This window comes from Chionomys nivalis, chromosome 2 (genome assembly GCF_950005125.1).
Source record: "Chionomys nivalis chromosome 2, mChiNiv1.1, whole genome shotgun sequence".
Classification (NCBI taxonomy): Eukaryota; Metazoa; Chordata; class Mammalia; order Rodentia; family Cricetidae; genus Chionomys; species Chionomys nivalis.
The window spans coordinates 81,740,719-81,768,411 of NC_080087.1; the positions used below are offsets into that span (position 1 = coordinate 81,740,719).

At 43.4% G+C, this 27,693-nt stretch overlaps 1 protein-coding gene across 4 annotated transcripts in view; it reads left to right on the plus strand.

Moving 5' to 3' along the window:
- The window catches only part of LOC130869719 (zinc finger protein 60-like), a 47,948-nt gene extending 25,714 nt beyond the window's left edge, over positions 1–22,234 (plus strand). The window contains exons 2-7 of one of the 4 annotated variants that reach the window (XM_057762119.1): positions 5,562–5,836; positions 5,979–6,048; positions 8,209–8,259; positions 9,210–9,336; positions 11,413–11,511; positions 17,599–22,234. In XM_057762119.1, coding sequence (XP_057618102.1) covers positions 8,227–8,259; positions 9,210–9,336; positions 11,413–11,511; positions 17,599–20,201 — 2,862 coding nt within the window. In that variant the 5' untranslated portion in view covers positions 5,562–5,836; positions 5,979–6,048; positions 8,209–8,226 and the 3' untranslated portion in view covers positions 20,202–22,234. The other 3 variants (XM_057762123.1, XM_057762122.1, XM_057762120.1) reach the window with 3 other exon arrangements.
- The last annotated feature ends 5,459 nt before the right edge of the window (positions 22,235–27,693 follow it).

Consider the following 27,693-nt stretch of genomic DNA (forward strand, 5'->3'; position numbering starts at 1 on the left):
GGTTACAAAATGACTCAGATAGTGCTAAAGAAATTTCAGAGTTCAAAGAGGCTGTGCTGAAGTCCAGGCACAGCTGATAGAGGCCCATAGAAGTGTCTGGAGAGACCAGAAAAATGACAAGGAGTGCAGGTGTTCAAGAACAGATATTGCTGGGCGGTGGTGGCTCACACCTTTAATCCCAGCACTTGGGAGGCGGAGGCAGGTGGATCTCTGTGAGTTTGAGACTAGCCTGGTCTACAAGAGCTAGTTCCAGGACAGGCTCCAGAAGCTACAGAGAAACCCTGTCTTGAAAAACAAAACAAAACAAAACAAAAAAATCAAGAACAGAGATCACCCAAGGCTCAATCTTGTGAGCTGGGTGTCAAGGACAGGAGAAACCAGCCTAGAGTCTGGTGACAGCTGGAGGTGTTCTTCATTTGTAGTTTTCCTGAGAATGAGGCTCATGATGAGTGATGTGGTGACTAGTCAGCGTTGTCTGGCACACTTTGGTACTGGGATGCTCTTTTTTTGGTCCCAGGTGAGGTTATCCCATCTTCCACAACTGATACGTTCAGGTGTCAGGCACAGTAGATTTTCAGGTGTCATTTTGGTACAAATAAGTTACCAGTTTGTGCCTCCTGGTGTGCTGGCAAATGGTGGAGAATCATTTCTTCATGGCATTTACAACTCAAGGTAGAGTAATTGAGTCAGGTTTCCTGCTTTCTAAAATGGAGCCATTCAGTGATAGGCAGAAAGCTGATTCTTCATACAATTCAGAGTAACCCAAAGCCAGCCCAGCTACTCTCTACATGAGCTCATCAGGTTTGGGGCGCGAGGGACCTGTGTTTCATTCTCGGGACCACATTCCACGTCAGTGACTCTTTTGTGCCAGTTGTGGTCTCTAGGTTTCTGTTGTTATGCACCACATCAATCATAGTGAAAACAATCTCTAGTTCCCCGGTAAATACTGTTATTTTTCCAGACCCTGGGCTCCCATTCATTACATCCTGCTTACACAGTTACAGAAACGGTAATAGTTAACAATTGGCCATGGATATGTAGGATTGATTAAATTTATTCTAAGATTCTGCTGGATTCAGCTGTCCAGATTGAAGGTATTTTGGCAATTCTAGAACCCCTTCTTTCAAATGACTTAGTATTTGTAAAATCTGTCTTAAAGATTTTAAATTTAAAAAGGAGTTTTAAAATTTTTTTGTAAGTTTAAAAGCCTCATTTTGTCATCAGCAGCAGGGAGATAATGCTCTACCCTGCTGGTAGCCAGATGAGACCATTATTCTTAGGGATTCCCAAATAGAGTTGAATTCTTGTTTACAGCACAGAAGAGGTTTTCAGGATGATCTAAAATAAGGCAAAATTAGATTATTAAGTTATAGGGGTTGGGGATAAGGGCTATATATATTATATTGCACAAAGATGTAGTTTACAACAAGGTTTAAAGATGAAACATTTCAGGTAGAAATTAAAAACAGGTGGTTTACTCATTTAAGATCTATTTTTTGTTTGGTTTTTGTGTACACATGTAAATCTGTGAGTACGTGCATATGAGTGCAGGAGCCTATGCAGTTTAGAAGAGGTTGTTGGACAGCCTGGAGCTTGAGTTACCAGTAATTGTGAGTCATTTGGTGTAGGTTCTGGAATCTGAACTCGGGTTCATTGCAAGAATAGCATGTGTTGTTAAGCCCAGGACCATCCAAACCCTTGGTTTATTTCTCTTAAAGACTTTTCTGTCATAACACTGTAGGGTGACATTAGGTGTATTGTGTAGATACAGTGTCGAGGACTGGCCTCAACAAAAATATTTCTTACCAGGGTAGGGGGATGGGAATTGAAAAAATATAAATAAAACTATGAAGACACATAAAAATAATATAGAAATCATAGAAAGTATCAGGAGGGTGTTCCAGTGACTGAAATCCTGAAATTTGCCTGTGTTTATTTTCCCACAGCTTTTATACCCAACATAAATGGGGAGAAGGTAACAAAAGACTTTATTTAACATGATAACTTTATTTAACAAGGGTAACTCACACAGTCAACTCTAAGGCATCAAATCATTAGCGTTCTCTTGTCTAAGGACTGAGGGTGCTCTAGGCCACATACTCTAGGTTCTCTAGGTCACATATGATGAAGACTGCCCTTCCCTAGGTGACCTCATAGTTAAGGAAAGAGCAGAAGTACATTTGCATATCCTGACCACACGTCAGAATGGCATTGAGCTATCTTAATTTCAAAAGAACCAAGCAACCACCTCCAGCTTTAGGACGGGCAACTATGCTTGTCAAATCTCCAAACTTTGACCATCAGACAAGGTAAAATTGAACGTACATTTTTTTGGCTTCCACAATACAGAGATGAAAGGAAAAGGAGCACTAGAATAGTTAAATGCAAAGGGGTGGAGGAGGTTATCTAAAAGCTGACTCTCAGTTTGCGGAGGGCCGCTTCAGCCTTGCAGACAGCTATGGGTTGTAAAGCAAAGTGAGCCACTGTTAATAGTTAATTCTTAAAGTGCTGAAAAGGCTGCTGACAGTCTGCCCTCATTATCTTCTTTATTTCTTCATTCTTATTTCGGGAACCTACATTTCTATAATCTTATTCTTGGACTCTTCAGTTGGCATATACTAATATTTTGACTACATGTGCCTCTTCCGCTGCTTTCCAACTGAGAAACACCTTTTATGCATCATAGTACACACTCTGCCCCATGTATACTTACATAATGGGGAAGAAGGAGAAATACATTTTAAAATGGACCCTAGACCAAAAATGATACGAGTGTGTCTGTCCTCATCCCACTCCTGGTTAGAGTGGCACAGCTGGCTTAACAGTTGTAGGCACATCAACCTTTTTCATGGGAGATAAAAAAAGAAAAAACTTTAAGAAAGTAAACAGGATTCAATGCTATGCCTATCAAAATCCCAGCAAAATTCTTCACAGACCTTGAAAGAACGGTACCCAACTTCATATGGAAAAACAAAAACCCCAGGATAGCCAAAACAATCCTGTACAATAAAAGAACTTCTAGATGCATCACAATCCCTGACTTCAAACTCTACTATAGAGCTACAGTACTAAAAACAGCCTGGTGTTGGCATAAGAACAGACAGAAGCAAAACCACAGAGAAACCCTGTCTCGAAAAACCAAAAAAAAAAAAAAAAAAAAAAAAAAAGAAGAACAGACAGAAGGACCAATGGAACCAAATAGAAGAACCAGATATCAATCCACACTCCTTCAAACATCTGATTTTTGTCAAAGAAGCAAAAAAAAAAAAATCAAATGGAAAAAAGAAAGCATATTTAATAAATGGTGCTGGTATAACTGGATATCAACAATAGAAGAATGAAAATAGGTCCATATCTATCACCATGCACAAAACTCAAGTCCAAATGGATCAAAGACCTCAACATAAAGCCAGCCACAATGAACCTTATAGAAGAGAAAGTGGGAAGTACACTTGAATGCACTGGCACAGGGAACCACTTCCTAAATATAACTCCACGCAGCACAGACACTGAGAGAAACAATTAATAAATGGGACCTCCTGAAACTGAAAAGCTTCTGTAAAGCAAAGGACACGGTCAACAAGACAAAACGACATCCTACAGAATGGGAAAAGATCTTCTCTATCCCCACATCACACAGAGGTCTGATCACCAAAATATACAAAGAACTCAAGAAATTGGACACCAAAAGATCACATAATCCAATTAAAAAACGGAGTACAGACCTAAACAGAGAACTCTCAACAGAGGAATCTAAAATGGCTGAAAGACACTTAAGAAAATGTTCAATATCCTTAGTCATCAGAGAAATGCAAATCAAAACAACTCTGAGATTCCATTTTACATCTGTAAGAATGGCCAAGATCAAAAACACTGATGACAACTTATGCTGGAGAGGTTGTGGGGAAAAGGGAACACTTCCGCATTGCTGGTGGGAATGCAAGCTGGTACAACCCCTTTGGATGTCAGTGTGGTGATATCTCAGAAAACTAGGAAACAACCTTCCTCAAGACCCAGTAATGCCACTTTTGGGTATCTATCCAAAGGATGCTCAATTGTGTCACAAGGACATGTGCTCAACTATGTTCATAGTAGCTTTGTTTGTCATAGCCAGAACCTGGAAACTACCTAAATGCCCCTCGACCGAAGAATGGATAAGGAAAATGTGTTACATTTACACAATGGAGTACTACACAGCAGAAAAAATAACGACAGCTTGAATTTTGCAGGAAAATGGATGGAGCTAGAAAACATTATATTGAGTGAGGTAACCCAGGCACAGAAAGACAATTATCACATGTACTCACTCATAGGTGGTTTTTAAACATAAAGCAAGGAAAACCAGCCCACAAACCATAATCTCAGAGAATATGCACAACAAGTTTTATGTTCTCTCGATGAACTGCCGTTCCTTATTATCACTGGCAAAGTTCTTTGTTTTCCATCTGCTTCGATTTTAAAATTGATTTAAGTCTTCCTTTGATTATTGTGAGGATGACCACTTTAATCTGCTAGAGTACTTACCTTTAACATATGTTCTGTAGTTAACACATGGTTGGGTCTGCTTGTTTTCAAATCTCACCTGACACGCTATACTTAGGTTTAGATAATTTGTAATACATTTATATGATTACTGGTATTACTAGGATCGTCTGTTCTCTTGACATTAGTTTCCTATCCCATTCTTAATAAAAAAGATTTATTTAAATATACGAAACAACAAAAGTGATTTTGAAATTTCAACTGAACCCTGGAAGCGTCCAAACAGAAATCTCTGATGTAGCCCTGCTCTTTCTCTTCACGTTTAAAGCCAACCAATTCTCTAGTTCAGTCTTTTGAGATTTATCATAGACCCTCCCATCGCACAGCGAGGTGGAATCCTTCTGCAGCCGGTCTCAGGCAAAGCGTACTCAAAGCAGTTATGGCTCGATCTGATTTTATTCCAGTTCTGCACTTTAATCTTACGCTCGCCTGTAGACTCCACAGAGAGAAGACAAGCTACAGCGGAACCAGGAAGTACGTTTTGATCGCGGGAGGGAGCCTCCCCTTTAAGCGCGCACCCCGTGGGAACTCCCACAAACCACCGGGCTCAGCTCCCTGAAGGCCCGAGTTGCATGCTGGGATTTCTCCGACCCGCAGAGCTCTAGGCTTCCTGGCGTTCTGGACTTCGGGACTCTATTTCCCAGGGGCTGCAGCGCTGGATTAAAACATCAACTTCCGGCGTTCTGCAGGCGCTACCGTGGACGGTCAGAGCTCTCGGGTAGGAGTAAGAAATTGCTGGTTGGTTAATCCTCCACGAGTAAGGCGGGAGCCACTGGGCTGGGTGCGTGCGGGGCGCGCGGGCGGGCGGTGGTGTATGTGTGTGTGAGTGCGTATGTGTGTGTGTACGCGCGCGTGTGTGTGTGTGTGTCCGTGTGTGTGTACACTTTGAGCATTGTCTGCATCACTCTGCCAGTCGGATCTGCTTCTGCTTTCCCTCACGGCCACAGCGGCTGAAGCAGAGGACCAGGCTGCGGCGATGAGAGGTCAGGGACGGAGTCTGAAGGGGAGCTGCCCCTGAGGTCCAGACTTGAGCGCAGGCGCCGCGCGTTTGAGGCCGGAGGCGCCTCCCGGGGTCGCCTAGGAGCGCAGCTACTTGTTGAGTCCGTAACTTTCTCAGCGCTCCAGCCGCCGCCGTGAGTGTCGTGCGGAGTGAAGGACAGTGCTCACTAGGATGTGTCACTAGGATGTGCAGTCTGGGATCTCGTGCTTGCCCAGGCTCCCGCGTCGGCCGGTGTTCACAAGGAGGGCCTGGAGAAGAGTGCGGGCTTTATCGCTACACATCTGAGATTCAAGAGTGAGTTTGCGCTTTCTCCCTCTTTGAGAAACGAGGTTTTAGTTTTAGAATATACAATTGTCAGTAAGTGAGGTAGGAATATGTAAATTGATGCCTCCACCATTGTGCCCCTTACATTGTCCCCTCCCTTTCTACTCAATAGTCACATGATCGTTTCGGAGACCCTTGACATCTTCTCTCCACAATCACTCCCTTTCTCCAAGATGTTACAGGTGGGAACCTCGGAGGTTTGTGTTTGGGTTTTCAAACTGTGATTTACTATATCGATTTGCTCACACATCGGTTGGCTTTGTTTTCAAAGTAGGGGACCAATGAAGGTGGGAGGCAATTTCTGCTCCCTCCTGAGGATTTCAGGAATGGGAAAGGGACACCACCAAAGTCGGCTTGTTTGAGACCTAGTAATTGTCAGGGTGGCTGTGTGGAAATGGGTAACATTGGCCAGGTCCAGATGTGCAGTGCTGTGGTTGAACGTGGGGATGTGGCTCCGTGGTATCTGGGTTGGAGTCTGGGTTCTACCTTTCTCTGGGTCTCTCGGCTTGTCATGTGCCTCTGAATGACAGCTGTAAAGCCTGTTAGTGCAGTGCCAGCCGTAGAGTAAGGACCTAATGTTGTTGCTTTGTGTGGTCATTTTTGGGTTCTTTCTATTCAGTTTTATGTAGGACAAAGGAGTGTTAGAAATAATGTGATTACTGGCTGTATTTTTAAGAAAATTACTCAACAAAAGGGAAAGGTAGGTTTTATGGTACACATTTTAATGTCAGCACTTGAGAGACAGAAGCTGTGCTCATGGTCAGCTCAGTCCACTTAGCAGGTTCCAGAGTAGCTGGGGGAAACAGGGCGACCGTCTCAAAACAACAAAATGAAAATGAAACAACTAATGTAGAACAGATTTTCTTTAACGTGGAAATGAAATTTTTCATATTGTGTACAGCATGGTCATTTGGAGTCTTCGTGTCCTTTGGGATGACTAAATCTGCCTGTCATGTTTTTGTAGTGAGCACACTCAACGTCTGCTCTCCGAGTTTTTCAAAACCCCTTGTCATAGTCGCTGTGCTGCATGAGGTATCTGGAACTTGTGTTGTGTCGCTGAAATTTTGTAGTCCTTGGTCAGCGTCGTCCCGACTGCCTTACGGGTCGGCATCTCCCACTCTCAACCACGGTGTTGCACATCCAGCCTCAGCTGCTCACACCCCGTTACCCACCATTGTACCTGGTCCTCTGAGATAACGGTTTCAGGTTCTGCATGGAGATGGTGGTGTTTTTTGGTTTAAAGGTTAGTTATTATTTAGAATTCTGCAGGTGGGGTTATGTGCACATGAGCACTGGTGCCACAGAGACCAGATAGTTAGGATCTACAGGAGCTGGAGTTACAGGCATTGGGAGCTGTCGGGGAACTGAACTCCTGACCTCTGGAAAAGCCAAACCAGCTCTCAGCTGCGGAGTCATCTCTCCAGCCCCAGCATTTTCTTTTTGTGTTTAGCTTATTTCTCTCATTTTCCTCCATGATCACCATATTGTAGTAAATGGTGGGATATCTTTCCACTGTGCCCGTGAACCTCAATCTTGATTTGCTTTGTCCACTCATCTCTTGGTGGGGTTGTGAGTCACAGCTATGTAAGCTCTGCTGGAATAAATGCGGGACTGTGCCACTTAGAGATACTGGTCTTATTTCCCTTGTATCTCTACTCAGAAAGGGATCCATGGATCACGTGACAGTTTTGTTTGTAATTGTTGAGAGTCTACAGTATTGCTTTCTGCAGTGACTGTGTTAATCTACATTATCGCCACTAATGCCCCTTCCCATTTTCCACATGATCTTTTCTTTCTGATAATGGACACTTTAAAAAAAAATCTTATATTTTTATATTATTAGTGTTTTGCCTAGGAGAACGTATCAAATCCCCCTAGTTAGAGATGGGAACTGCAGCTGAAGACCCTCCTGACCCTCCAGCCTTGCTGTGTCTCACTCAGCCCTGAGTTTCCAAAGGATGTACAGTTTGGATGCTGTCAGCCCTGAAGGTGGGGGTCCAGTAGGAAGACCTGCTCACAGTAGGCGGAGTGACCCCGTGTAGGGCTAGCTGGAGCTCAGGATGGAAGATGGGATCCCTTCTGCTGACATCTTCTGGAGGAACTTCAAGGCAGACGGGCTTATGCTCCGCACAACCACGTTGAGTCCTTGCACAGTGGTTGTGGGGGTTAGGACAGAATCGACTTTGTGTAGACTCCTGTCTGCTTCTGATTTGTGTGTGGGAGGCCATGAGCCGTGGGAGAGGAGTGTGAGTGGGGATGCTTGAGAAGAAAATCATGGTGTCATGAGTCAGTGTGGGACATCAAGTGACAGTCCAATGAGAGGCTTTCTTTTTGTCCCCCAGGGAGGATCCTGAAGAAGAATGGCCAGCTCTGGTTCTCAAGACGTGGTCTGTGTAAGTTGACATTCTCTCTCTACACAGGCGGCTTCCAGGTTAGATGACTCTTTGCTGTCTTTCTCTTGTGAAGCTTTCCAGGACCCGAAATCCTCCAGCCCGGTCTGCCCCGTTACAGTGAGGGTTGGAAGGTCAGAGCACTTCCTGTCTGGCCTGTTTCCAGCTGCTTCTGCAGTTTGCTCTGAGTGCATTCCTGCACACCTGCTCTCTCCTGCCTGTGGTCAGGGAGGACTGTCGTTGCAGAGGACCACAGTCCCACAGGGAACCAGGGTCTTTGGGGGTTTCAGACCGTTGAGGTGATGGTCTCCTTTGACTGCACTGGCGATCCTGATTGACATCTTTGGTGTTTTCAGGCTGATGACACAGGGTTTGAGATTGAATGACCTCGGTGCATGTGTGTGACGAGATGACCTGCTTGAGGGACTTTAAGAGAGAGTGCAGTGATGAGAGGGAAAGGGATCCAGGCTGTGATTGGGAGGGGACTGTAGTCTCCAGAGTTCAGGAAGACCTGAGACACATGTGCCATCTTGAAAGTTCTTGTTTTTGTTTTTACGAAAAACCCCTTAAACCTAATATGCCAGTAATATGCACCCCTACATAGTTTATGAAATCTTACATAGTTTATAAGAATCATGCTGGTGAGAAACTGAAATCTTTATGCTATCTCCTGATGCCACAATAAACTCAGGGACTTACACTGGTTCTTAGGTGTTTTACACTGAGCCTGGTGACAGTTCTCTTTTGTGCTGTAACTGGAAGGCTGTGGATGGAATGGAAGCGCACTTCTGTTGGATGTGTAGGGCCACAGTCCTCCTTTCCTGGGTGAGCTCACACAGTCAGGTGCCTTGAGCATCTCCATGTGACTCCTTCCCACCCTCGAGTCCTTTCCCTTCTCTTTTTCCATCTTGAACGCTTCCCCAATTTCGCTCTACTTGTGTTTGTGGTTTCAGGGGTCAGTGACGTTTAGGGATGTGGCTGTTGTCTTCTCTCAGGAGGAGTGGGCCTGCCTGGATGCTGCGGAGAGGGTCTTATACAGAGACATGATGTTGGAGACCTACAGAAACCTCCTCACAGTGGGTAAGGCCATCTCATGAATCGGGGATGAGTTGTTGGTTTTTTTTTTTTTTTTTTGATTTTCGAGACAGGGTTTCTCCGTAGCTTTTGGTTCCTGTCCTGGAACTAGCTCTTGTAGACCAGGCTGGCCTCGAACTCACAGAGATCCGCCTGCCTCTGCCTCCCAAGTGCTGGGATTAAAGGCATGTGTTACCACTGCCCGGCAGGGGATGAGTTCTTTACACTTTTGGCTTTCCTCACTGAATGAAAAGACAACGCCATCTTTCCTGTGATAGCTAAAGCTGGGCCTGGTGGCCCATGCCTGTCATTCCTTCACTCAGAAGACTGAGGCGAAGATGATTGCTGTGAGTTCAAGGTCACCGTCAGATCCATAGTGAACTCCAGTATAGCCTAGTCTACACACCTTGTTTCAAATAAAATAAAAGAAAGAAACAAACAAAATGAAATAAATAAGGAGATAAATCAGTAAATAGAATTAGTGGCTAGTGAGATAGCTTGTTGATTAAGGGAGCTGAATCCTCTTTCTGAGGACCCAGGTTCAATTTCCAGCTCCCCAGTGTGGCTCACAACCTTCTGTAACACCAGTTCCAGGGACCTGATGCCATCTGGCCTCCATGGTGATCATGCATGCATGTGGTGCTCAGACATACATGCAGACAGACACTCACATGCACATAAAAGAAATTGAAGTCAATATATTTTTAAAGAGGGAGCTGAGCTCCTCCTTCTTCCCAGAGGAATATTGTGAGGTTTGTTGGGTTTAAAATAGGCGCTTCCTGAACCACCTGCCTTTTTTCCACACCTTGGAGATCCCCTCAGAGTGGTCTGGGTTCAATGAGAGACCCTGTCTCAAAAACCAAAGTGGGGAGCAATCAAAGAAGACACCTCATACTGCTCTCTGGCCTATACACAGACCCATGCATGCATGCCCAACCACACTTGTGCACACACCCTCATAAAAACATACATACACTATGCATACATGCATAAATACAAGCATCTTTATGATCAAGTTACTAATGAATCAGTAAAATCGATTCAGAACAGAAGTGCACACAGTCTATTTCTTTCTCTGAAGACTTCCTTTACCTGCTTTAGTTTTAGGGTGTGATGTTTGTCTTTTTTATTGAGCAAATCTGTAAGAATGAGCCCACGTCTCGTGTAGCTCAGGGTGGCTTTGGCTTGGCTATGAAACTATGGTGTGGGAAGTCCTTTTGTATATGTATTGCTTTTATTGGTTAATGAATAAAGAACCTGCTTTAGGCCAATGGCTTAACAGAATATAGTGAGGCTGAACATTATATATATAGATAGATATATAGATATGTACACACACACATCTACATACACATATATGGAGAGAGAGAGAGACAGAGACAGAGAGACAGAGAGACAGAGAGAGAGAGAGAGTAGGCAGAGTCATGGAGACACCATGTAGCTGCCAGAGGGGAAAGACACGAGCTGCCAGCTGGAACTTTGCTGGTAGGTCACAAGCCTTGTGGCAAAATATAAAATAATGTAAATGGGTTAACTCTAGATGTAAGAGCTAGGTAGCAATTCACTTAAGCTATTGGCCAAAGAGTATTGCAAATAGTATAGTTTCTGTGTGATTATTTCTACTCTACAGCACTGACTGGCCTGCTCATTCCCCCAGCTGCTGGGCTTACAGGATGATCCACCATGTGAGCCTGTATAGAACTTTATAATAAATACGTCTGCATCTTTAAAAATTTATACTGGCAGCTCATTGTGCCACACAGCCTTAATCCCAGCATTTAGGAGGCAGAGGCAGGCAGATGAATAAGTTCAAAGCCAGCCTGGTCTACATATTGTGTTCCAGGACATCCTGGGATAATTAGAGAGACTAACTCTCAAAAAAAGAAAAGTCTGGCCGGGCAGTGGTGGCGCACGCCTTTAATCCCAGCACTCGGGAGGCAGAGGCAGGTGGATCTCTGGGAGTTCGAGGCCAGCCTGGTCTACAAGAGCTAGTTCCGGGACAGGCACCAAAGCTACACACAAAAAAAAAAAAGAAAGAAAGAAAGAAAGTCTCCACATGTGTCATTTTTCCTTTCTTTTAAGTGGGAAGTTCCATTTCCAAACCCGATCTGATCACCTTATTGGAGCAGGAGAGAGAGCCCTGGATGGCTGTGACGGAAGAAGCAGACAGGCCCAGCCCAGGTGAGTAAGAGGAAGGCAGGGCTGCAGCGTTGCCATCTCAGTGTGTGGTCGCAGAGGTCCCCACGCCTGACCCGGGGTTGACACACTCCCTTCAGAGTGCCAGGGCCTGTGGAAGGAAGTCAAGGTCATAGCAAAAGCTGCCACAGGGGCTGCTAGTTCATGAGTCTAAGTAGTTCTCCCCTCTTCGTCGTACTGGAGCAGTTACCCTCTTTGTGTCATTTTAAATGTATTTTATTATTGGTTGTGTGTGTGCACGTGTGTGCAGGTACCCAAAGAGAAAGTCAGATCCCCTGGGGCTGGAGTTACAGGTGGCTGCTGGTACTCGACCCAGGTCCTCTGGAATTACAATGTTCTTAACCTCTGATCCACTGAGAAGACAGTTTGAATACCTGTGCAAACAGTAGCCCAATAATACATAGCATATATTTTCAATTGTATATATTTTTTTGTTTGTTTGTTTGGTTTTTCTAGACAGGGTTTCTCTGTAGCTTTTGGTTCCTGTCCTGGAACTAGCTCTTGTAGACCAGACTGGCGTTGAACTCACAGAGATCCGCCTGCCTCTACCTCCCGAGTGCTGGGATTAAAGGCGTGCGCCACCACTGCCCGGCTTTCAGTTGTCTATCTTCACAGTCCCTCTAAAGACGGTGTGATGGTGTAGCCTGTACTTTTCACTTTGGCAAGTCAGTCTAGTTTACCTCTCAACTCCAGGTACATGCGGAACCCTGGCTCAGAGAGAGTAGATGGCCAAGCGATTGAAACAACATGTGAGCACACACACAGCCGCCCACCTTGCTCGGCATGGTGGTGTTGCCTGTGTCCAGCTCCAGTGGGGTTCAGGTCCCAAAGAGGAGGTGTGGAGTCAGCGAGGGAAGGAGACTGACCTGGTGAGGGTGGGTCAGGATGGCTGCCTGTTTATTAAAAATAGGCAGCACCTGATATACTCTGAAAGTGCATTGTAGTTTAACCATAAGCAATGTTGAAAGGAGACTTAATTCTGGGGTGAACGCGGTCATCAACGTCACTACGGCATTTTTCTTGAAGCAAAACCCAATAAATTTAGCAAGAATCTAAATGCCTCTTGTCCTCTAAGGTTCAGTAACCCCGCCAGGTGCCCCCCTACACTTCCTGCTGCACTGACTGAGCCTCTGTGGCCAGGAGGTGTCAGATGTCCTGAGAGAAACTCATAAGAGTAGCTTGCATTCTTCAAGGGCATGCATGGTGTTTGTACCACATAGTACAACAAGCCCGGGGCTGTTTCCAAATTGCTTTCCTTTGTGCCTTAGTCTTATGATATGGGCCTGTTCCCCTCATAAGCTCACTTTCCATTATACCATAACATTCTGATACCTACAGTGTATGTTCCTATATATGGCAGAGGGGGATCAAGCCAGTCTAACTTCTCAACAGAATCTTTTCCCCGTAGTGTTGGGGACCAAGCCCTGCTGTTGACAGGTTTTAGAGAGGACGTAAGGAATAGGCAACAGGGAAGGAGTGAGGCAGGCCATGGTGGTGGCGAGAATCTTGCAGCCTGACTGACTAGCAATCAGAGTTGCTTCTTGATTTATACAGAATTCAGTAAGCAGGGAAAGGTTCATGTTGTTCCAAAGCATAGATCGTATCATTTCTGGCTTTGGACATGTATTAAACTTTCTTTCTTGCACATCTGGGGTCATAAGGGTAGTCATTTTTGATGAACCGTGATAGAACAGAGTTATTTTCACAATCATTTTCTCTCAGGTTTAGTCATCCTTGATAAACAAAGTTACTTTTTACAATCATTTTTACTCATCAACCCATACCCCAATTTTTAAGAATCAGGCTGGTAGCTCTTTGGCTTCAAGGATGTTAGACAGAAAGAAAATCTCCTAGCCAGCCCGGGCAGTTGGCCTATCCCAAGCAGTGTATTATCAACTCTTAATGGTCAGGGTGCCCAAGAAAGTTCCTCAGGCCAGAGCTTCTGCAGTTTTTATTCAGTTTCTGGCATAATACAATGTTTGCATTTTATATCTTTATAGACTTTGTTTATATATCTAATCCTGGCTTTTTTTGTTCCTTGGTCATATGACATCACAGTTCTTCTGCATGAGCTAATTTTCTCAAAAAGGGGGGTCCTGACACCTCGCTCTTTTATTATCTTTCTACCATATTCTTTGCCCATCAATATAAGTCCCTGTGTCGGGCAGAGGAACTCCAGCTAACCTAACTTTGTTGCTGTAGATGCCACATAATCACCCGAGTGTACAATGGGAAGAGACTTCTGATCTGCGGCCACCGAGTCTTGCTGACCTTCCTTTGTTCTGATCATCTTGTTGCTGGGCAAGTGTAGGTGCAGGTGTTTTAAGAATGTTTCAGAGCCTCATAAAGAGAGTTCTGACTTCTTGTGTGCAGTCACAACCTTTAAGGCCTAAGGAAGACCTTCAAGTAGATAAGGATATCTTCCTACAATTGGGAGGGGTAGTATGTTCAGGAGTTTCATGGGGAAGCTTAGAAGCAGTAGTCTGGGAAAAGGCATAAATGATTCCTAAGAAAATTCCCACCAATCCACTGTCCCTAAATTGTACAGAATAAATCCCACGCAAGCATGCAACATGTGGAGATCAGAACCATTGTGTGGCTCCGCTTTGCTGGATCTCTGTCAGACAGCTATGCTGGCTTCATGACTCTTCCATTCCCATCAGATATGGTGGCTCCACCGTGGGGCATTCCAGATCTTCCCATTTACCCATAAGCCACTCATTGTGGGCACTGTCCTATACTTACTAACTGAGCTCTTGCCCTAAGGGGCCTCAGGCTCTGTGTTTCTCCAGATAGTTTTTCATCCTTGGGACTAGGTATGCCCAGTTAGTAAATCTTTCACTTCTCTATTTCTATTCCTGGTGTAACTGGGGGGCACAATGGGGATTCCTGTGTGGGGAGTAAGCAGAGTTATGCTGTATAGTTACACGTTACTGAGATTTTTCCAAATTATTATTGTTGTTTGTTATTATTATTATTATTTTGGTTTTTTGGGAGACAAGGCTTTTCTGTATAGCTTTGGAGCCAATCCTGGAACTTGTTTTTTTGTTTTTGTTTTTGTTTTATTTATTATATATGTAATATTCTGTCTGTGTGTGTTTGCAGACCAGAAGAGGGCAGCAGACCTCGTTATAGATGGTTGTGATCACCATGTGGTTGCCGGGAATTGAACTCATGACCTTTGGAAGAGCAGGCAATGCTCTTAACATTCTCTCCATCAGCTCTTTTTGGTTTTTCGAGACAGGGTTTCTCTGTAGCTTTGGTGCCTGTCCTGGAACTAGCTCTTGTAGACTAGGCTGGCCTCGAACTCCCAGAGATCCACATGCCTCTGCCTTCCAAGTTTTGTAGACCAAGGTGGCCTCGAACTTAGAGAGCTGCCTGTGCCTGCCTCTGTCTCCCTGGGCAGACACTTGTTTTATTGCTCTTAGCCATTCTGATGGGTGTAAGATATTTGCCATTTGTATCCGCCTTCTTTTCTGAATGTGTTTAGCAGCTGTAGGAGTTCCCCTGTGGAATCTTCAAGGTCACTTGTATCATCTACAAACAAGATTCTTTGACCTTTCTGCTTTGCATCTTATTTGCTGGGTTGGCTGGCAGATCCTGGGACTCTCCCTGGGGCTAAACAGGATGTTGAGTTTCCTGACTCAGCCCTCCCTCTGGGCACTGGGGAGAAACACACCCACTGAGTTGGAAGACTGTCAAAACAGGAACTCCTTTAATGGTATCAAGCAGGGCCTTATATAGGGTTGTGATGGCGTGGAGAAGCCTGGGATGGCCCAAGGCAGATCAAGAAACAAGGACCAATCATAACTAGAGGTGGCTGGGTGGAGGCGGGTCTAGGTCAGGTAGCCAGAGACAGGTCTCCAAACTCTAGCTAGGCTCAGGAAGTTACACTAGGCCTCATGCCATCTCAAGTTAGGCTCAGAAAATTACACTGGGCCTCACGCCTGGCACTCATGATGCTCAACACCTTTGATCTCTTTCAGTTGTCTTACTGTTCCACGTAAAACTTCAAGTACTTTATTGTCCAGGTGTGGAGAATGTAGGCAGCCTTGCCTTTTTTTGGATTTTAGTGTAATTGCTTTGAATTTCTCTATATTTAAGTTGGTGATGGTTATGGGCTTGCTGTACACTGTCTTTTTTTTTTTTTTTTTTTTTTTTTTTTGGTTTTTTTCGAAACAGGGTTTCTCTGTGGTTTTGGAGCCTGTCCTGGAACTAGCTCTTGTAGACCAGGCTGGTCTCGAACTCACAGAGATCCACCTGCCTCTGCCTCCCGAGTGCTGGGATTAAAGGCGTGCGCCACCACCGCCCGGCTTGTACACTGTCTTTTAATGTTGAGTTATGTCCCTTGTTTTCCCCTTAATCCCTCCAGGGTTCTTACCATGAAATGGTGTGGAATGTTGTCAAAGGCCTTTTCTGTATGTAATGCAATGACCCTATTGCCTTGTCTTCCAGTCAGTTTACATGGTGGGATTACATCTGTCGAACCCTCCCAGCATCTCTGGGTGAAGCCTAATTGTTCCTAATGGATGATCTTTTTTAGTGTTCTTGGATTCAGTTTGAAATTATTTTACTGAGAATTTTTGCATCTATGTTCATCTGGGAAATTGAATTGTAATTTTCTTTGTGGATATTTATGTAGATTGGGTATCAGGATGCCTAAGGCCTGTTCCTTCCGTTTCAATTTTGGACAATAATTTGAGGAGTATTGACCTGAACTCTTATTTGAAAGTCTGGTAGATTTTTACACTAAAATCATCTGGCCCTATACAGTTTTTTGTTTGTTTGGGAGACTAATGTTACTGATTCTATTCTTATTCTGTTCTTATCTGATTTTCATATAACTTTCATAAGTTATATGTATCCTAAAAATTACCCATTTCTTTTCGATTTTTCCAATTTGACAGAGTTTAGGCTTTTATGTCCTAATGATTCTCTGGATTTCCTAGGTGTGGTTGTTATGTCTTTTTTTATCTCTAATTTTGTTAATTTGGATCTTCTGTCTGACTTTTAGTTAATTTGGCTAAGGGATTGTCAATCTTACTGATTTTCGCAAAGAACCAGCTTCTTATTTCATTGTTTTGTTTTGTTTTTTGTATTTCTTTCCTTTGTTCCTATTTTGTTTATTTCAGCTGCAAGTTTAATTATTTCTTTCTGTTTACTCTTTGTGGGTGTAATTTCATGTTTTTGTTTTTGAGCTTTTAGTTGTGCTATTAAGTTGCTTGAGAGAGATCTCTCCCAGTTGTTCTATGTATGTAAACAGTGCTATGAATGTGCCTCATAGAACTGGCTTCATTGTGTTCCTTAAGTTTGGATGTATTGGAGATCAAGGCAGGAATGAAGAGGAGACCACAGCAGGTGGTCTGCTACATAGCTAGGGATAAGACTATGGGATTGGATTAGGAGAAGAGGAGAGATAGGTGAAGATCTGCAATTAGGTAAAGATCTGCAGGGAAAGACTTGTTTCCCTGGCTGGAGATCCTTAGTCTTCTTAAAATTTTTAATGAATTCTCTTCCCTACTTTCTTTCTGTTGGTTTGCTTTGGTTTTATAGCTTGTTTTTTTTTCACAGATAGATCTTACTATATAGACAATGATGGCCTGAAACTTAAGCTGGTGTTACTACTGGATCCCTTTTGCTTGGGTTACAATTGTACGCCACCATCAGCACAGACTTTTACGTCCTCTATAAGAAGTCCCAGTCAGGCCAGTTTTCTTAAAGCATGACACATATTATATATTTATGTGGTATACTCTTTTTTCATGATTTGTTTCAAAAAGCTTTACGAAAAGGTGTTTATTTTAAGTAGTATGGAAGGAAGGACATAAGACTATTTCAGATTAATTTGTTATAATTTCATTAAACAGATATTTCTTCCCATTTACAATCTGTTCTGCTATAAAGAGTATTGTCTCATATAAGCCTTATTATTGCTGCTGTACTTGCTCCTGTTCAGTTTCTCTGAAACTTCAGAGTCTGACTTAGAGCCTGTCTGTTCATTTAAAATTTTATGTTACAGGAAAATGTGTTTTTGTTATAGAAAATAATGTATTTTCACTTCTTTTCTTTCAGATTTGGAGTCATGTAATGAAGCTGAAAATACATCTCCAGAAAATCATATTTATAATAGAAATTTACTCAAACAGAGTATACAACAATTAAGTAAAGCTTTTGCCCTCAAGGCCTCCAGTTTCAGTAATGGCCCCAATTATAGTACATTCAAGGAACTACAGAGTTATCAAGGACATGTTGATCAAAAGATTAGTAACAAAGAAAATCTGCCTACTTGCACCTGTCAGACTCTTGTTCACAATATAGAAAAAGCCTATGAATGTAAAGAGTGTAGTTCAACTCTTATTCAGCATCAGAGTATGCACACTGGAGAGAAACCCTGTGGATGTAAGGAGTGTGGGAAAACCTTTAGATTCCACCAACAACTTATAAGACCTCAGAAGTCTCACAGTGGTAAGAAACCTTTTGAATGTGAGGAATGTGGAAAGGATTTTCAACTTCTCAGCCTGCTTAAGTACCATAAAACCATTCATACAGGTACAAAACCATTTGAATGTGAGGAATGTGGGAAGTTTTTCAAGCGAGTCTCCAGCCTTGTTGAACATAGGTTTATTCATGCTGGTGTGAAGCCATATGAATGTAAAGAGTGTGGGAAAACCTTTAATCGTCGCTCAAACCTCACACAACATCAGAAATTTCACTCTGGTGAGAGACCCTTTCAGTGTAAGGAATGTGGAAAAGCCTTCACTGTTCTGGCACAGCTCATTCGCCACCAGAACATTCATACTGGAGAGAAATCATGTGAATGTCAGCAGTGTGGGAAGATATTCAGAACTGGTTCATACCTTGTGCAACACCAGAGTATTCATACTGGTGAGAAACCCTTTGAGTGTAATGTCTGTGGGAAGGCTTTTAGGCTTCAGGTATACCTTTCTGAGCATCAGAAAACTCACACCGATGAGAAACCTTTCAAGTGCAAACTGTGTGGATCAGCCTTCAGACGTAAGAACCAACTTAGTGAACATCAGAGAACTCATACTGATGAGAGACCCTATCAGTGCAAGGAATGTGGCAAATTCTTTCGTCAACGTTCAAATTTGATTGACCATCAGAGTATTCACACTGGACAGAAACCCTTCAAGTGTAAAGAATGCGGGAAGGTCTTTAGACTTAATATACTTCTCATTCGTCATCAGAAATCTCACAGTGGTGAGAGACCTTTTGAATGTAAAGAATGTGGAAAGACTTTTCATCTTCCCAGTCAGCTGAATAACCATAAAACTGTTCATACAAGCAAAAAACCCTTTGAATGCAATGCATGTGGGAAGTCCTTCAAACGTGTTTCCTCCCTTGTTCAACATAGAATTATTCATGCCGATGTGAAACCATATGAATGTAATGAATGCGGGAAAGCCTTTAATCGTAGCTCAAACCTCACACAACATCAGAAAATTCACTCTGGTGAGAGACCCTTTCAGTGTAAGGAATGTGGAAAAGCCTTCACTGTTCTGGCACAGCTCACTCGCCACCAGAACATTCATACTGGAGAGAAATCATTTGAATGTCAGCAGTGTGGCAAGATATTTAGTTGTGGCTCATTCCTTTTGCGTCACCAGAGTGTTCATACCGGTGAGAAACCTTTTGAGTGTAATGTTTGTGGGAAGGCTTTTAGGCTTCAGGTATACCTTTCTGAACATCAGAAAACTCACACTGATGAGAAGCCTTTCAAGTGCAAGCTGTGTGGGTCAGCCTTCAGACGTAAGAACCAACTTAGTGAGCATCATAGAATCCATACTGATGAGAGACCCTATCAGTGCAAGGAATGTGGGAAAAACTTCCGTCGACGTTCAAATTTTACTGAACATCAGAGTATTCACACTGGAAAGAAACCATTTCAGTGTAAGGACTGTGGGAAAGTCTTTAGACTTAATATACATCTCATTCGACATCAAAGATTTCATAGTGGTGAGAGACCTTTCGAATGTAAGGAATGTGGAAAGACTTTCCATCTTCCCAGCCAGCTTCATTACCACAAAAACATTCTTCATACAGGTCAAAAAATATTTGAGTGTGAGAAATGTGGGAAGTCCTTTAAGCGTGTCTCCAGCCTTGTTGAACATAGGATTATTCATGCTGGTGTGAAGCCTTATGAATGTAAAGAGTGTGGGAAAACCTTTAATCGTCGCTCAAACCTCATGCAACATCAGAAACTTCACTCTGGTGAGAGACCCTTTCAGTGTAACGAATGTGGAAAATCCTTCACTGTTCTGGCACAGCTCACTCGGCACCAGAACATTCATACTGGAGAGAAATCATTTGAATGTCAGCAGTGTGGGTCAGCCTTCAGACTTCAGTCCCAACTTCGTCAACATCAGAGAATTCATACCAACATGAAACTCTTTCAGTGCAAGGAGTGTGGGAAGGACTTTTTTCGTAGTACAGGCCTTAGAATTCACCAGAGAATCCACACTGGTGAGAAGCCCTTTCAGTGTAAGGAATGTGGGGAAGCCTTTCAATATCGGTACCAATTTCTTAGACATTTTAGAATTCATACTGATAAGAATCCTTATGAATGTAAAGAATGTGAGAAGTACTTTACTTGTGGTAGAGACCTTGAAGTACATCAAAGAAGTCATACTAGTGAGAAATTTTACCAATGTTAGGAATGTGGGAAGGCCTTTAGTTGAAAATCAAGCTTGGTTTGGCATGCTAAAATTCATATTGGTAAGAAACCTTACGGATGTAAGGAATGTGGAAAAGCCTTTAGTGATAATTCTAATCTAGAAGTATATCAGAGAATTCACACTGGTGAGAAACCATGTGAATCTAAGAAAGGTTGGGAAATGTTTAGATTTAGTTCAGCCTTCACTGCACAGTGGAGCAGTCATACAGGCATGAACACTGTCTCTGTAAAGAATGCAGAGACTTTCAATTCGAGCTGAGGCCTTGTTTTAACATAAGGGAATCCATGCTGGATTGAAACCCTGTGAATACAAGGAATGTGGGAACATTTATAGAATTAGCTCAGCTCTTTTTTAAAAAAAAAATATTTATTATGTATACAGCATTCCTTCCATGTGTGCCCACAAGCCAGAAGGGGGCGCCAGGTCTCATTATAGATGGCCGTAAGCCACCATGTGGTTGCTGAGAATTGAACTCAGGACCTCTGGAAGAGCAGTCAGTGCTCTTAACCACTGAGCCATCTCTCCAGCCCCTTAGCTGAGCTCTTAAATGTCATCAGAGCCCTTCTAGTTCTGCATCCCTATAAATGTGAAGTATGTGGGAAAGCCTTTATTGTCAATCATGAACTTACACATCAGAAAATCCATCATTGTTAGGAGTCCTATGCATGTAAGGAGGATGGACAAGACTTTGTATGGAAATTTTACTGAACGTCAGAGAATTCATTGGCAAGACTGTGGCTGAAAGAATGTGGGAAGAACTTTAATCTGACCTAGGATTTGGTCAACATCAAAGTATTCCAAGAAACCCTTAGCGAATCAGAGTGTGGGAAGTCTGTTGTTTAGAGATGAAACTCTATTGAGAATATCTTTGAATGTCAGAAATAAAGGATAACCTCATGTTCTTGAGTTAACTCATCTCATTCTATAAACTTAATTTGTCAAACACTATTAACCCAGGACAGTCAGCTTAGGGAGAGCAGTTACTCAAACTTGGTTTATCTGAGGCACCTTCCTTGTCACGATTAATGCTGTATGTCTCCTGTCATATTAACATAAACATACTGAATGTTTGCTTTCTTATTGCAGAATTTGTGAATGGCCAGCCCAGTACCAGTCAAAGTAGTGGGAACAGAGTTATAATAAGTAATATGATTTTTCAGCGTATTTGGTCAATGCCTGTGTTCTGTAAAATAGGTTTTACATTTTTCTCCCCTGACATTACTGTAATTGATATGACAGACCATTGTACTTTAGATAGTTTAGAAAACCTCATGCATTCATTTTCTATTAGATTTTAAACAACTTCATTCTGTATACATGTAATGCATAAAAAGGAATATGAAAGGATTTGAGTCGCAAATCCATTCCTTAAGTATTTGTGTGGAGATATTAAAAACAGCTATCGATGAATAAGTACTTTCTAAAGGACTTAAACCCTTAAGAATTTCAAAAGGTAAAAGATCTCTGATTTATGTCCTCCACCCACACAGTAAGATAAACTGTACATTTGTGACAGGGCAAAAAAGTTCACAGGATCGTCCATCTCTTAGTCTTGCTGAGGCTTGTCATGTTTGGGTAGAATTTGATTGTCTTGATGGAGAATCTCATGAAAAATTACATAACTCTATTCAGAGAATCTGAGGTCAAATTACCCCTGATAGTTTGCCTGGCTTCACTTAAAGGGCCCGTATGTTGAAAACTTCCCCTCCAGCTACTGCTTATCTTGGCTACTGTTAAACTGTCTGCTTGGGCAAAATCTCCCTCTGCACTGTTGAGCAAGATTACAGAATGTGGGATTTAGTCTAAATGCTTAGAGCTACACTTAGGTCCTGAATACCTGAATGTAATCTCAGCTGGTTATAATAAATCCTTTTAGTTAATATAAACTGTCGGAGTGATCTTCTCTGGTGGGCTCCCTCTAACACATTAACAAAAATAGCTAAATAAAAAACATTTATAAAAATACATGTGTGAGCCAGACAGTGATAGTGCACATCTTTAATCCCAGCACTTGGCAGGTAGAGGCAGGTGGATCTTAGTGAGGCCAGCCTGGTCTACAGAATGAGTTCCAGGATGGCCAGGGCTACGCAGAGGGACCCTATCTCCATCACCCCCCCCCCCCAAAATATGAATATTTTCATACTTATAGAAAAGTTGAATAGTTAACACTAATCTGTATCATCATCTAGATTTAAAATTGTTATCAATTTCTTATGTTGGTGTTATATAAATATATAAATCCTTTATTTATCACAGCCTGTTTAATTTCTTTGAGATCATTCATACGGACAGGCTCCCATGTATCTTCCTTGATGACTCTAGGGTTTCTGGAACCAATCACGTTCTCTAATGTTATTACTGGAAATGCAGGTAGAGCTGTAGGTCGAGCTTTGTGGGAATTGTCCCGGAGAGATTTACCCACAGATGGAGTTAAAATTTGCCTTTCTACCCCTAGCTCCTCTTCATCAGAATTTAGAAATTCCTCAATCTTTTCAATTCTATTCACCATTGCCTTCTGCAATGTCTGAATGTCCTGTCCAGAATTATGTTCCAAAGCCTTCATTGAGGATTCTAAAGTATGAAGTTTGTCCATTAGAGATAACATCTCATCTTTGGACAGAATTTTCATGGCATAAACCATGCCTTCGTGAATTGACAATCTTTCCGCCAATCTGTCACAGGCTTTAGACAAAATCCGATTGTCACATTCAGCAATTTTGATTCTCTCAGTTAATGTTTCAGTTCCTACAGAAAGGGACTGAAGCTTACGATCCAAATCAGCTGTTCCCTCTTTCATAGTAATGAATTTTTCCTTAATATCAGCCTGTACCTTTTCTAAATTTTGCTCGGTTGATCGAGTCATGTTAAACAAAGATCTGTTCTCTTCCTGGAGAACTTCAAACTGATTCTTAAGAAGATCGTTGTCATTCTCAATTGTTTTTAAGCGTTCAACCTCTGCCTTAAGAATCCTGGATTCGTCTCATAAAGACTTTATCATATTTCTATTATCAAACCATATAGTACCAAGGAAGACTACGAATCCCAGAAAAATTCATAGATGTGGGGTGACAGACACCTCTTGTAAAATCTCCCACATGGTACAATCAAAAAGGCTGTTAAAATCTTGAATGGTAACGTTTTCAGACATTTTCAATCAAATCAGTATTTAAAAGAAAATTTTTTACCTGTAATGACCGGTTCCTGCCAGTGGTGGCGAAAGAAATGCACCTGAGTCCACGTGGCCGAAGTCAGAGCCGGTCTGAAACAATTCAAAACTGAAAGTTATTTGTAGTGCGCCATGGCACTCTGCACGCCACGGTGCTGTCATGTTCTCAGGGTCTGGCACTAAGCCCGTTGCCGCCATTTGCTAGTTGTCCCTAGTTAGTAAACAACTTCTGCGCACGCTCGCCTCTGGCCCAAGAGTGGTTTGAATTCCACCTATCAATTGCTCACACGTCTTCCTCTGCGATCGCATCAGTGTGGGCCGAGCCAATCATGCAATGACACATCATAGGCGGACCAGGCGCTGTATATATTCCCCCGCGCGGTCGGGCTCGGGGTCTTTTCGCCTCCATCTTATCTTCAGTCTTCTGCGCTCCAATAAAGTATGTTCCAAGAAGAATCCTGTTGTGGGGGGGGGCTGGAGAGATGGCTCAGTGGTTAAGAGCATTGCCTGCTCTTCCAAAGGTCCTGAGTTCAATTCCCAGCAACCACATGGTGGCTCACAACCATCTGTAATGAGGTCTGGTGCCCTCTTCTGACCTGCAGACATACACACAGACAGAATATTGTATACATAATAAATAAATAAATATTTAAAAAAAAAAAAAAAAGAATCCTGTTATGGTCGTCTTCTCTGCTGGCAGAGTTGCGCGCCACAAGTGGTGCCGAAACCCGAGACTTTGACATCCAGGCACCAGGCAAAAGATCCTTGCATCAGTGAGAGGATTCAGAACTTGGACGTGCGGAGCGGCGGCGCCGGTAAGTCCTCCGAAAGTTAATTTCCTGACATGCTGGTGGGGGGAGCCGATCCACTGATCTGTGCTCTGGCCCTTTTTCTTGCGTTCATCGCTGTTTTGTTGTGCTGTTTCTTCTTACGCTGTCATAAGCCAGGACGGGAGTGTGTCCGCTGATACCTGTCATAGGCAAAGCGAAAGTAAGTCCAGCATAGATAGCTCGGCATTTCCCCCGTGTATAAGTTGTGCGTAGGTAAGCACACCGCTTGGGGAATGCTGCCTCCGGTTCAACGAATGTGAGCTCATTTTTGCGTCTGCTCCAGCAACTACTGAGAACCCGAGATCTGAAAGTCTTGGACGGAACTTTGAGGAAGTTCTTGGAGGACGTGTATCAAGCAGCTCCTTGGTTCGCCGGTTCAGGGGACATTAATCTTCCCTGCTGGGAGAAATTGGGTAAAGATCTTGAGACAGCCAAAGAACAGGGCACACTCCGGCGGGGGACATTTCCCCTATGGAGATTAGTGAAGGCTTGTCTGAAGGAAGGTAAGTGTGTTGAGGCATTGAAGGAAGGCCGCAGAGCACTCTCTGCCTACCAAGACAGCATGTCAGAGTCAGAATCAAAAGGAAAGGGAGGACCTAAAAGGAAAGAAACTAAGGAGAGCGACAATAGCTCTCAGAACGGAGAAAAGGAATTCCAGAATAGTGCTACCCCAGAAAAGAAAAGTATATATCCACCTTTGGATGAGTTTGCTAATTTTTCTATTGACCAATCTTCGGATGAGGAGGATTGGTTGGATGAGGAGGAGGAGCAAGACTTATAGGAAGCAGCGGCACAGTGCGAGAGAGAGCGGTATAGTCCAGAATATACTAAGCCTCCGCCCTACGATTCTTGTCATAGACCAACAGCGCCTTCAGCGGCGTCTGCTTCCTTTATCAAGCATAGCACCTGGAACAAATTGGCCAGCGCTTACCCTGTTTTTCAAGACCCCAATACTGAATATTTGGGAGGAAGGGAGGGAAATGGGAAACGGGGAGCAGGTGGAAATTTTAATTAAAAAAGAATAAAAATGAAAATTAAAAAAAAAGACCCCAATACTGGACAGAGATATCACGAGCCAATAGGATATAAACAACTAAGGGATTTGGCGGAGGCTACACGGACTTACAGAGTATCAGCCAGCTTTACTCTAGGGTTGGTGGAGCATTTAGGGCAGTCAGCTATGACCCCCGCTGATTGGATGAGCACAGTGAAAGCATGTATTTCTTTAGGACAGTACCTGGATTTTAAATCTATATATACTGATCTTGCCATCGCACAGGCCCGCACTAATGCGACTAATGGCAATGCCACTTGGACGGCTGATATGTTGCTAGGACAAGGGCAATGGATTAATAACCAGACAGTTTTTCCAATACAAGTATATCAGCAGATTAATGAAATGGCCATTAGGGCCTGGAAGTCTTTGCCCAATAGAGGGCAAGTGTCTGGCAACTTGACTAAGGTTATTCAGGGGCCCACAGAGCCATTTTCAGACTTCGTGGCTCGTATGATAGAAGCTGCAGGAAGAATTTTTGGAGACGCAGATCAATCTATGCCCTTGATCAAACAGCTTATATTCGAGCAATGCACTAAAGATTGCTGAAGGGCTATTACACCCTGGAAGGGGAATGGCCTTCAGGCTTGGATGAAAGCATGTAGAGAAATTGGAGGGCCATTATTCAACGCAGGCTTAGCGGCCGCAGTACTAGCTGCTGCCAGGACCTCAGGGGGAAAGAATGGAGCATGCTTTAAGTGTGGGAAACCTGGACACGTGAGAAAGAATTGCCCAAATGGAAGCCAGAGAATTGGTGAGGGAGGCCGTCAACCAGGCTTATGCCCTCGTTGTAAAAAGGGGAAACACTGGGCCAATGAATGTAGATCAGTCAAGGACATTAATGGGCGACCCATAATAACACCACCTGGGTCAAAAAACGGCAAACGGGGCCCTCGTCCCCAGGGCCCTCAAATGTATGGGGCATTGCAGGGTCAGACAGAACATTTCCCACAGAAGCCAGAAGAGCAACCTCAGGCTCCGCAGGGTTGGACATCTGTGCCACCACCCGGATGGTACTAACCCCTCAGATGGGGGTGCAACCCCTTGAATCTGACTTCCGAGGTCCCTTACTAAAGGACACGGTCGGCTTCTTGTTGGGACGGTCCTCCTCAGCCTTGAGGGGATTGGTGGTGACTCCTGGATTCATAGACCCAGATTATACAGGAGTAGTTAAAGTCATGTGTGCATCCCCTCGCGGAATCTCAGTTATCTCGCTAGGGGATCTCATAGCCCAGTTATTAATATTGCCAAGCTTACACAACAAATTTCCTGCCAAAGAGACCGTTAGAGGAGAAAAGGGGTTCGGATCCACAGGTGTAGATATGGTATATCTGTCCCTAGAACTCGATAAACGACCCATTCTAGGCCTAAAGATAGAAGGAAAACACTTCAAAGGCCTTTTGGATACTGGGGCAGATCGCAGCATCATTAGAAAGGAAGAGTGGCCAGCTCGCTGGCCCCTACAGTCTTCCTCACAACACTTGCAAGGGCTGGGGTACGCAAATACACCAGAAGTCAGTGCCAAAGAGTTGATTTGGGTTTGTGAGGAAGGACAGACCAGTAGAATACAGCCCTTTGTGCTCAGTCTACCAGTCTCTCTGTGGGGCCGGGACGTATTGAGGCAGATGAAAATGAGGCTTACTACTGACTATTCTGAGACCAGTCAGCGCCTTATGCTTGATGCGGGTTATGTCCCAGAGAAAGGACTTGGAAAGAACCTCCAGGGAATAACATGCCCCCTGGAGCCTGTAGGAAATCAGGGGCAAAAGGGGCTGGGTTTTTCATAGGGGCCACTTAGGATGCCATTCGTATACCCTGGACCACAAACACCCCGGTCTGGGTCCCTCAGTGGCCCCTTTCCAAAGAAAAATTAGAAGCCGCCTACTCACTGGTCCAGGAGCAACTCTCCCTGGAACATTTAGAAGTTTCCCATTCTCCCTGGAATACTCCTATTTTTGTTATTAAAAAGAAGTCAGGCAAATGGAGGCTCTTACATGACCTTCGTGCTGTTAATCAACAAATGCAACTGTTAGGATCAGTACAGCATGGCCTACCTTTACTCTCTAGCATTCCTAAGGACTGGCCAACAATTATTATTGACATTAAGGACTGTTTCTTTTCCATCCCGCTAGCGAGGGAGGACTGTAAGCATTTTGCCTTTACCATTCCATCTGTCAATCATGAAGAACCTGACAAGAGGTTTCAATGGAGAGTTCTACCTCAAGGAATAAACAATAGTCCTACTATGTGTCATGTTTTTGTTTTTTTTTTTTTTTTGGTTTTTTTGAGACAGGGTTTCTCTGTGGTTTTGGAGCCTGTCCTGGAACTAGCTCTTGTAGACCAGGCTGGTCTCAAACTCACAGAGATCCACCTGCCTCTGCCTCTGCCTCCCAAGTGCTGGGATTAAAGGCGTGCGCCACC